The following is a 12,213-nucleotide window of genomic DNA, read 5'->3' as shown; positions in this document are numbered from 1 at the left end:
ATTCCTTTTATTAGTCTGTGAGTCATTTCAGAAAATGTTGAAAAGATTTTTGATAGGAACCTTCATAATAACACAGTTGTAGCTCAGTCTTCTATACCACACTTCCTTTCATTGGCTAGCCCTCTTTTTCCCATCCTTCCCTTGATATCAATAAAAATGGACTAAGACAATGTCACGTAGAATTATTCTTGATGGACAACTGCTGGGAAATTCCAGGAGCTGGGATATGTACGAAAATATCCACTTATTTGGAAGAAAATTACATTGTGGCTATAGTTTTAAAAAATAGAAAATGATTCAGGGAGGTATTTTGGTAAACTTACATGATATTTGGTATGAATTATGTCTTCAGTATTACGCTGACATTTCCTATGGTGCACAGTCTCAGGGTTCCACTGATCTTTGACTTGTGTTTGTTATAAACACAGTCCAATAATTTCACTTTCCACTGCATCTTAAATTCTTTTATAACATTTGTAAATTAATATTGAAATTAAAATTTTAATATTTTTAATTAAAATTGAAACTTAAAATATTTTTCTTTTTTTTATTCAATATACAGACTTCCTTTAATAAGCGTTGCATTGGTTCAAGGACGGGCACTGGGTGGAGGAGCAGAAGTTACTACAGCGTGTGATTTTAGGTAGGATGAGCATTGCATTACTCCTTGCATAAATATAGTTAATATATGCTCAAATTTATTTTTTGCGTGAAAACCAGTAATTTATATATTTCTAAACAGAGTAATCAATTAGTGAATATTTTTATCCTATCATGAAAATAGATAATTTCAGTCTGTGTAGTATAACAACTCTCCAATTACTTTCTTACTATGACACTTCAAAAATTAACAAAACAAAATTATTTTGAATAAAATAAATCATACTAGCAAGATCTCTAGGGATGGAAGCTAAGGAAATGCAGGAAACTTTAAGATCCAAAAGAATTATACAAAGAAAAGTAAACAGCTGAAAAAAAGAAATTGGAGAGAGAGAGAACTGCTATAGCTGAACTCTTACCAGTGAAAGGAGGTTTTCTGAGATCCGTTTCCTATCTTTACTTGATTTGTAGTAAGTTGTAGGACTTTTGGGCTGACGAGGGAATAACCCAAAACCCAGTGCCATCTGAATCCCTATAATCTCTGTTAGTGTTGGATAGCTGTCCTATGTAGTTTTGACATTTTTTCAAAACTGCTTTCTTGGTACCATTCCCAAGATCTACTAACTCAGGTTTGAGGAGAACCAGTACAGTTCTCTTTGATCTGTAGAGACTCACATACTTGAGCCTCTTTATAACATGAAAGGTAGTATATAATAGCATAATTGGAGACAAAAATGACAAAACAGTAAAGAACCCTGGAGTCAGATAGGTTCGGTCCAAGTTTACCACTTTTATCTATTTGATTTTGAGCTGTTTGATTTCTCTAAGTCTCAGTTGCTTTATCTATAAAATGGAAATCTCTCCCTTAAATGCTCATTATTGTTGTGTGCCTGTGAGTCAATTCTGACTCATAGCAACCCTACAGGGCAGAGTAGAACTGTACCGTAGAATTTCCTGGGCGGGAATCTTTATGGGAACAGATTGCCAGGCCTTTTCTTCTGTGGAGCAGCTGGTGGGTTCGAACCGCCTACCTTTTGGTTAGCAGCCGAGCGCTTAACCATTGTGCCACCAGAACTCCGTAAATCTTTATAAAAACCAAAACCCATTGCCATCAAGGTGATTCTGACTCATAGCAACCCTATAGGACAAAGTAGATCTGCCCCACAGGGTTTCCAAGGAGCAACTGGTGGATTCGAACTGTCTACCTTTTGGTTAGGGGCCGAGCTCTTAATCACTATGCCACCAGGGCTCCTAAATCTTTATAGATGGGTTTAAATGAGATATTGCTTATATAGGTTTTAACATAATGCTTAACCTAAAGTACACATCAATGAATGTTAATGATACTGCTTAGAGTATTAAGATTTCCTTGTGTTGTTCTCTCATTTGTAGAAGTGCCAGTATGGTAACATCTGGCATACTTTTAAACACATTAATTCTTGCATCATCTGAGATGCTTTTCCACTTTAAGGGTAACCCTGACTTTACTCTTTTTTTTTTTTTTTTCATTCATTTTACAGTTGATCCTGGCAGAGATAAATGTTGGAATATCACTAAGAGTAGACTGTCAATGTTTAAAATTTGACTCTGCCTTTCAGACACTAAAGAAACAGTCACCCTGATCTGGCATGTAGTGCTCTAGGCTAGGGAAAAACAATGCGTGCAGGTGATGCATTCTGCTCTTTAGTTCCCTTTCAGCTCTGTTTCTTTAAATCATAAAAATTTTCCTGTTTGCAAAGTCTATAATCTAACCCTTGTATTCTATATACTGTACTAAAATGTTACAAAAGTAATTTTGAAAATATAAAAGATACCTATTAGAAAAAGAAAGATCTACAATTAGGGCTACTAAAATATGTTTATTATTTAATCAAAGACTTCTCTCTTCCAACCTTCATGTTAACAGTTTTAGAAATTAACTTTATTAAAGTGTAATTTACATACAATAAAACTCACCCATTTTAATTGTATAGTATTGAATGAATTTTAATGAATGTATATATAAAAAAAAATTTTTTTTTTTTAATATACCATTGTAACCACCTCCACAATCAAGATGTAGAATATTTCTGTCAGTCCAACATGTTTGCATATACCCCTTCTCAATCAATCCCCACTCCAAGCCCAAGGCAAACCACTAGTCATTTTCTTTTATTCTAAATTAATTTTTTTTAAGTTTCATATAAATGGAATCATATAGTATGTACTTTATTACATGAAATTCCTTCTTTCCATGTAATTATTTTGAGATTCATCCATGCCTTGATTATTTTAACCTCATAGTAAGGCTGAAAATCAGGTAGTGTAGGTTCGCTAACTTTGTCTTTTTTGCAAATGGGATACTTCACAGCAGTAAGAACAAATGAACTACAAATATATGCAGCAATATGGATGAATCTAGTAAGCATAGTGTTGAGCAAAAGAAGCCAAACAGACAAGAATATATACTGTATGATTCCATCTATATAAAGTATAAAAAAGGCCAAATCTTTGTTGGTGGAAATCAGGATAGTGGATACCCTTAGGGTAGGTAATGACTAGCAGCGGGCACAAGAAGAGCTAGTAACGTTCTATTTCTTGAGCTAGGTGCTAGTTCCATGGATGTGTTCAGTTTGTGAAAATCTGTCAAGGTGTACATTTTTTTGTTTTGTATACAGCATTATACTTCTAGTAAGATTTTTTTTAATTGTTACAACTGTTTTTAATAATATAAAGTTGTCTTTCATTTCTGTGATCAGCAGTTCATGAGGTATTCTAGTACATATATGTAAGTCAAAAAGAGTAGCAATGTTCTCTAACATTGGAAGGAAGATTTAGCACATATAATACAGAAATATGTATATTACTAAGTGAAAAATGTTTATGGTTTTCAGTCATTTAATATTGCCTTCACTGTACTGTGATTGTGTATTCAAAGTGTTTACAGATTAGATGCTTGAGGAACATATTTCTGTGTAACCCACGGTAAAAAAAATTGAAAATCAATAAGCTTAAGAATCTATATTCAACCCTGACAATGATGACATTTTGTTACAATGAGCATAGTGCTCGTTGCCACCAACCCTCTCCAAAACAAACAAGCAAACAAAAAAAGGCCCTGAATCTCTACAGCTACCTTCACCACAAAGTTGTAGCCTAGAAACATCTCTCAGTAAAGAGGAGGATGGTTACCAGGTTCAGTGATAGGTTTTTCTCTACAAAAATTAGATAAATTCCCAAAAACTTTGTAAGTTTTTGCTATTTTTATCATCTTTAGAATGAATAAGATGAAAAGAATTGATTAGATTTATTACAGCATCTCACTTTTGTCTGTTGCTGGACCAGCGTCACCTTGCCTCTAGGCTTATTTCGTATACTGAGTCACCTATGTTCTCTCATGGTACTGTTGCGCCCCCTTGAGCTCATTTACCTGTTACCCACCTCTGTTACACAGGTATACCTTGTTTTATTGTGCTTTGCTTTATTGCGCATCACAGATACTGCATTTTTTACAAATTGAAGATTTGTGACAACCCTGCATTGATAAAGTCAGTCAGTGCCATTTTTCCAATAGCATGTACTCACTTTGTGTCTCTGTGTCATACTTTGGTAATTCTCACAGTTTCAAACTTTTTCATTATTATTATATCTGGTATGCTGATCTGTAATCAGTGATCTTTGATGTTACATTGTAATTGTCTTGGGATACCACAAACCACACCCATATAAGACAGCAAACTTAAATATTGTTTATGTTCTGACTGCTCCATCGACCAGATGTTCCCTGTCCCTCTCTCCTCAGTCCTCACTATTCCCTGAGCCACAACAGTATTGAAATTAGGCCAGTTAATAACTCTACAATGGCCTCTGATTGTTCAAGTGAAAGGAAGAGCCACATGTCTCTCACTTTAAATCAAAAGCTAGAAATGATTAAGGTTAGTGAGGAAGGCATGCCAAAATCCAAGATAAGCTGAAAGATCGGCCTCTTGCACCAGTTAGCCAGGTTGTGAAAGCAAAGGGAAAGTTCTTGAAGGAAATTAAAAGTACTACTCCAGCGAATACATGAATGAAAAGAGTGAAACAGCCTTATTGGTGATAAGAAGAAAGTCTTAGTGGTCTGGAAAAAAGATCGAACCAGCCACAACATTCCCTTAAGCCAAAGCCTAATCCAGAGCAAGGCTCTAACTCTATTCAATTCTGTGAAGGCTGACAGAGGTGAGAAAGCTGCAAAAGAAAAATTTGAAGCTAGTATAGGTCGGTTCATGAGGTTTAAGGAAAGAAGCCATTGCCATAACATAAAAGTACGAGTTGAAGTACAGAGAAGCTGCAGCAGGTTACCCAGAAAATCTAGCTAATTGAAGAAGGTGGCTACACTAAACAACAGATTTTCGATGTAGATGAAACAGCCTTACATTGGAAAAAATGCCCTCTAGAGCTTTCATAACTAGAGAGAAGTCAGTGCCTGGCTTCAGAGCTTCAAAGAACAAAGGCTGACTCTCTTGTTAGGGGCTAACGCAGCTGGTGACTTTAAGTTAAAGCCAGCGCTCGCTTACTCTTCCGAATACCTAGGGTCCTTAAGAATTACATTAAATCTACTGTGCCTGTGCTGTATAAATGGAACAACAAAGTCTGGATGACAGCACATCTGTTTACAACATGGTTTACTGAATAAAACCCACTGTTGAGAGCTACTGCTCAGAAAAAGATTCCTTTCAAAACATTACTCCTCATTGACAATGCACCTGGTCACCCAAGAGTTCTGATGGAGATGCACAAAGGAGATGAATGTTATTTTTGTGCCTGATAACACCACATCCATTCTTCAGCCCGTGGATCAAGGAGTCATTTCAACTTTCAATTCTTACTATTTAAGAAATACATTTCATAAGGCTGTAGTTGCCATGGATAGTGATTCCTCTGATGGATCTGGGCAGAGTAAATTGAAAATCTTCTGGAAAGGGTTCACCATTCTAGATACCATTAAGAACATTTCTGATTCACGGGAAAAGGTCAAAATATCAACATTAACAGCAGTGTGAAAGAGGTTGATTCCAACCCTCATGGATGAGTACTGAGTTGCTGCAATCTCATGATAAACCTTAATGGATGATGAGTTGCTTCTTAAGGATGAGCAAAGAAAGTGGTGTCTGGAGATGGAATCCACTGGTAAAGATTCTGTGCACATTATTGAAATGACAACAAAGGGTTTAGAATATTACATAAACTTAGTTGATAAAGCAATGGCAGGGTTTGAGAGGACTGACTCCAATTTTGAAAGAAGTTCTAATGTGGGTAAAATGCTATCAAACAGCATCAGCATGCTACAGAGAAATCTTTCGTGAAAAGAATTGTTAATTGATGTGGCAAACTTCATTGTTGTCTTTTAACAAATTGTCACAGCCGCCCCAACTTTCAGCAACCACCACCCTGATCAGTCAGCAGCCATCAACATCAACGCAAGATCCTCCACCAGCAAAATGAAATCCTTGACAACTTCAATTTTATCAACTTTCAGTATTATCAAAGTACAGTGATAGGCAGGTGACACTGTACTTTGATAGTGCTTTCATGTAAACAAATTTAGTGATTTTACAGAAACATTTGTTGCTGTGATTAATGATGCACTTGAAAAAAGGAATTTTATGCACTACCTCGTATTCATGTAGTTCCACTTCATATTCATGTAGGCAGAATTCCATCATGAATGTGTTATTGAATACCTCCCTTGAATTCTATTTAATCACATTCTGTCATATGACACCAAACTTTAAACAAAAGTAGAAAAACAAATCTAGTAGCTCAACTTATCCTTGAGAAGCTGGAATCATTGTAGCTGTATGGAAGCCATGTTTTTTGTTTTGTTTTGTTACATTAAGCTTTAGTAAAGGTGGAAGTGTACAAAATGTTTGTGTTGCATAGCTTTATGATAAGACCTATCACAGTGTAATGTCAAAGTAAGAGGTTAGCTATTCAAGCGTGGCCTCATAGTATGGTATCACCTGGATAGAGTCTTCAAAACCTAGTAGGTCCTTAGTTTTGTAGATCGAAGATCTTAAATTTTGTCAGTGAATTCGTATTTGACTAGTTTTATGGAAGAATAATTCAGATCATCTTGACTCATGAAAACAGTGTTAATTTGAATGCCAGAATTTTTAACGAGGAGTATGATTGTCAGTCAGCTAAGAATGCTCAAAATAGGCTTCCATAGGAAGCTCCATTATAATGAGATTATTTAGTAATAGAATCAAAGATGAAGTTAGCTGAATTATATTAATGTCCTGTTGAAGAAGAGCCTGATGAATTCATTTCCCATGTAAAATTACCTGCTAAAGTAATATTGGTAATTTAAGACCAATGTTGACTGGTCAAGGTACCCTGTCTTTTGGAATATTGGACATAACACTGAAATAACATTACACATTGATCTCATTTCTAAACTCTATGCAAACTTCACTGTTTGGTTAATATATAGAATATTTAGTAAAAGTTAAAACATATTTGGTTAATACATAGAACAGTAAAAGTTAAAACATGAATGGAAATAATTCTTATCAACTTTAGGATATTTATTGCTACTGGGGAGAGAAGGAAAAGGGATGACATTAGAGCTCAGAAATAAATGTAGCAAATGTTAACATCTATTAAATCTGAGTGGTGGATACATGAGTATGTTATTTTCTGTGTATTTAAAAAATTTCATAATTAGAAAAAGTTCTTAACAGAATACATTAATTTCACTGATTAGGATGTATGCTTTTTTTTTTTTTTACATTCAGTTATATCCTAATTTCCAGACCTGTTCTTTAAAGTAACAGCAGGGGTCATTATGCCTTTATATTCTGTTTTACTAGCTTAATATTGGAGGAAAAAAATGTGTTTGGGGTTCTGGAACTATACAGGTTAATGTCTACACTTAATTTGGATTCCTCATTATTATTTTTTAATCAAAGATCAACCCCCTCCCACACACACCGAATCTTTACTAACAATTAAAACAACGAAGCAGAAGGAATCCGTGAATGATTGACCAAAAGTTATCCAGCTGATAGAAAGATGGGAAGGAACGTTGATGGGAGCTGGAATATTGCTGTAGGAAGAGTGCGTGTGTGTGTCAGGAGGAGGGGGACACAGAAAGACAAAAGTAATAGCATAAACAGAATGAAAATTGTACTTAAGTACCCAGTGTATATGTTCTTCCATTGAGGTTTAGGTGGAGTGATAGGCGTAATATGTCTACGCCTTATGCCCATAATTTATTAATATGTTACATTAATGTATGGCAAGACGGACCTTTAAATTCTGAACCTTAAAATAAGGGCATTATCCTGGATTATCTGTGTAGGCCCAATCTAATCACAAGTCCTTAAAGGCAAAGAGATGAGTCAGAAGGGAAAGTCAGAGAGATTTGAAGCAGGAGAAGGATGTGCCCCACCCTTGCTGGCTTTGAAGATGTAGAAAGGAGATCATGAGCCAAGGAAAGTGGACAGTCTTTGGAAGATGAAAACAGCCCATGTGGGTGAAAGTCAATAAGGAAACGGGAGCCTCATTCCTAGAACCTCAGGGAACTGAATTTTGTCAACAACCTGAATTATCTTCAAAGTGAATTAATTCCCAGAGACTCCAAAAAAAAGGAATGCAGTCCTGCAGACACTTTGATTCCAGACTTGTAAGATTCTAACTGGAAGACCCAGCTGAGTCACACAGTACCCAGACTTCAGACCTACAGAACTGTGAGATAAGTGGGTGTTATTTTAAGCAGTTAAGTTTGTGGTAATTTGTTATGGCAGCAATAGAAAACTAATATAGGTATTGATATTTTTAGAAATAATGTTTATTGTGTTTCCTGATTATAAAAATGTGTTCATTCTTGGGAATATGAATCACCTTTAGATTTTTTTTTTTTTAATAAATTTGTTTTATTTATTTTAAAATTTCCGAAAAAAAAAACCATGACATGTCAACACTCTCCCTTCTTAACCTTGGGTTCCCCATTACCAGCTTTTCTGTCCCTTCCTGCCTTCTTTTCCTTCCCCCTAGGTTGGTGTGTCCATTTAGTCTTGTTTTATTTTATGAGCCTGTCTGATCTTTGGCTGAAGGCTGAACCTCAGGAGTGACTTCAGTACTGAGTTAAAAGGGTGTCTGGGGGCCATAATCTTAGGATCACCTTTGGATTTTGTTAAAATATAGATTCAGATTTAATAGGTCTGGGCTAGGGCCTGAGATGCTGCTGAGGTTTCTTCTCCATGAACTACTTGTTGAATACCAAGATTCTAGAATATTTTGAAAATACAGAAATGCTAAAGTAAAAAATTAAAATTGCCACCATCCAAAGATAAATAACATGAACATTTTGCTCTGCTTGCTTTATGTATTTTTAATAGATAAATTTTCTATTTTTTTATAAAATTAGGATCATATGATATATAATTTATTTAGTGGCATTACATATACTTTAAAAACATGAATTCAATAGGTTTAAAATATCCTATCAATATGGATATACCATAATTGTTTCTTTTGGTTGTTTCTAATTTTTCTCAGAATTGACTCAATGGCAACTTGCATACACAAACATATATATTTTTTATTGTCAATGCTGTGATGACTACTTTATACATAAGGTTTGTCCACATTTCAAATTATTTCCTTAGAATAACTCCTGTAAGTAATATAAGTACTACTGAAGTGTCCTTAATGAAAGGACATGAAAACGTTCAGGGCTTTTGGTACATGTTTGTTCCACTAGCAATATGTACCTATTTGACAGCATGCTTTCTTAAAATGAGAATAATATTTTGAAAGATCTTTTTTGCTAAAAATTATTTCATTTTAATTTGCACTTTTAAAGATTTTTGATGAGGCATAAATGTTCATTGTGTGTGTGTGTATTGTATTTCCTTTGCCTGTTTTTCTTTTGGAGTATCAGGGATTTATAGATGGAATGAAAACACATTATTCCTCCACCCTCCTAGTGAAACAATCCTCAACTCTGCAATTTAGAGCCTATCTATTTCCAATCTCTTACATTGTTTTCATGAGTATAAATAACGCTCTACCCAAGGTATTAGCATTTCCAGATGCTACCCATTAGTTCAAAGTATATTACAAAGAAAAGGAGCTGTGAACATGATTGTCCAAAGGGAACTTATTGTAGGTAGCTCTTTTCTTATGATACTGACATAATAAAACACGTATGCACGTGCACATACACACACACAGAATACACACTTGTGGACATGCACAAGTAAATACGCATGCATATCCCAGAGAGTCATTAAAGAACTAATTCTATTTTTGGCTTGGAGTGGTCATGCTAGGATTACTGAATGTTAATGTCACACTTGAAAATGGTGAAACATTTCCTCCTCCACTCCACGACCACCACACAGAAAAATAAGCGTTTCCACCCCTCCAACCATTTACCATCTTACTCAAGCAGCTTCTTTGCATAAAATGAATGGAGCCTCATGAAGCGAATCATTTGAGAGTAGGAAATGAAAGGTGAGATTATGGGGAGAATTTTTGGGTTCTTTCCTTCCATTTTCCATAATGTGATATGATGGCAGGTAGAAAGTGGGGGTGTGGGGTGGGGGTGGAGGGGGGATGGAGAAGGTGCTAAGAAAAAAAAAAAAAGGACTTGCCTAAATAAATGTTTATGTTCAAGTGTCATTTTAAGGTATTGCAGTCAGAATGCTGTTGCAAATTAGACTTTCATATACCATATTTCCTTATGTCAGCACAGGGTGTTTTGTTGGCTTTTAACATGCAGTGTAAACAGACTTGCAATTTCTGGCCCTAGACCAAATCTTACTTAAATAATAATTCTGCACTTTTAAATTTATGACATCCTATTAGTATTTAAATTTGTAACATAAATGTCTTTAAAATTTTGTTATTTATGCTTTTACTTAAATGTATTGCACAATTCTTAAAATAATCTTAAAGGGATGTGTGTTTATCTGAACACATTATTATTTTTACCTTTATTTGGAAATGTAAAAGTTGTATATGTTGTATATTAATGTGTATTAAATGTATATTGGTACACAAGCAAACACTAGGCATGTGGTTTAGAAAGGATGGATGTCAGAGTCTCATCATGCTGGGTATTTTCACAATGATTACCTCAGGATTTATTAGAGTTCTAAAGTAAGATTCAAAAGGCATACCTCACCTCGTAAAATGTAGCAAAGGAAAATAGCGTGTGGTATACAGAGGATGATGAAAGTGGTTCCTTAGAAGCAAAGAATTCCACGTATAATTATGCTTACATAGATAATAACTTTTGTTATCATCTCATCTGTGTTCTCTCAACATTTAGAACTTTAACCAATTTTTATGTTTAGCTATTTCTAAATAATCTAAATAAATCACTTTATTCCCGATAAATCCTTTTCTTTACTGTAAACATAGCTGTGAGCCAACATCAGTGCAATTCCAGGATGTGATTTAGAACCAAAACCCATTGCTGTCAAGTCAGTTCCAACTCATAGCAACCCTATAGGACAGAGTAGAACTGCCCCATAGGGCTTCCGAGGCTGTAAATCTTTACGGAAGCAGACTGCTACCTCTTTCTCCCATGGTGTGGCTGGTGGGTTCAAGCCACCGACCTTTTGGTTAGCAGCCAAGTTCTTTTAAATTTAAAACAGCAACATATTTCTTTCTGTGAAAAGCTTTTTAGAATTGGGTTTATTATTAACAATATTCCTGTCTCCAGGATTATTAAACATTATTTTTGTAACTTTTGTTCACTTAATTTTTTATATTGTTTTCTGATTATTATAACAAGGCAGCACTCCTCTCATAATTTTGGGACAGGTTCTTACCAGAATTTTATTCCTTCCCATTTAAAAATTAATTGAAAACTATTTTCTTGGCTATTTGCCCCTAAAACCCCAAAAAAACCATTGCCATCAATTCTGACTCAGTGACCTTTTAGGACAGAGTAGAACTGTCCCATAAGGTTTCCAAGGAGCAGCTGGTAGATTCGAACTGCTGATCTTTTGGTTAGCAGCCAGCTCTTAACCACTGGCCTTATTCACAATTGAGGCGGAGTTTCCCTTGTAGGATTCATAAATGTGGGAAAAAAAGTCCTCTTTCACAGTGGGTTGATAAATGGCTTTTGTGAGAATTCTCTGTTGGGATATTTCTCCTGATAAAAGGTCAAAGAATAAGAATCTGTTGTTTTTCTTGGTGCTTATGGAACCAAACACCTGCAGCTGAGCATTGAACACCTTGGAAAGTCAAACTGAGGGTCTTATTTTTGGAATGAGTGATTTGAAAGCAGTAACTTTTCCTTAAATATAATTCAGACATGACATTTGGTCCAGTTTAGAGTTCTGACATAATGAAAGCTTCTCATTGAATTATGCAGTTCTGATAAAACCAATAGGCAGCATTCCCTTAACAGTTTAGCCTTGCTCAGTCTGTTGGTAGCATACAAATACTTAACTGGCAAATGTAAAGCCTATTGCCATGCCTTCCAGTTTTTTTGTGTTAACTCCCCTTTACTGTTTAACTTCCAACTGCCCACCTTTTGGATAGCAGCTGTAGCTCTTAACCACTACGCCACGAAGGTTTCTACTGTTTAACTTAGTACTTATTAATCACCCTTTTGATTAAAGAGCCCAAGGT

The 12,213-nt window shown here is 35.3% G+C and overlaps 1 protein-coding gene across 2 annotated transcripts in view; it reads left to right on the top strand.

Annotated features, from left to right (window-relative positions):
* The window catches only part of ECHDC1 (ethylmalonyl-CoA decarboxylase 1), a 58,851-nt gene that overhangs the window by 43,645 nt on the left and 2,993 nt on the right, over positions 1–12,213 (top strand). For both annotated transcript variants that reach the window (XM_049902969.1, XM_049902875.1), the window contains exon 5: positions 563–643. In XM_049902969.1, the coding sequence (XP_049758926.1) occupies positions 563–643 (81 nt within the window). The remainder of the gene's footprint in view (positions 1–562; positions 644–12,213) is intronic.

The sequence above is a fragment of the Elephas maximus genome, chromosome 1 (assembly GCF_024166365.1).
Source record: "Elephas maximus indicus isolate mEleMax1 chromosome 1, mEleMax1 primary haplotype, whole genome shotgun sequence".
NCBI classification, from domain to species: Eukaryota; Metazoa; Chordata; class Mammalia; order Proboscidea; family Elephantidae; genus Elephas; species Elephas maximus.
The sequence above is the reverse complement of the archived record's forward strand: the minus strand, read 5'-3'. Positions and strand labels throughout refer to the sequence as shown.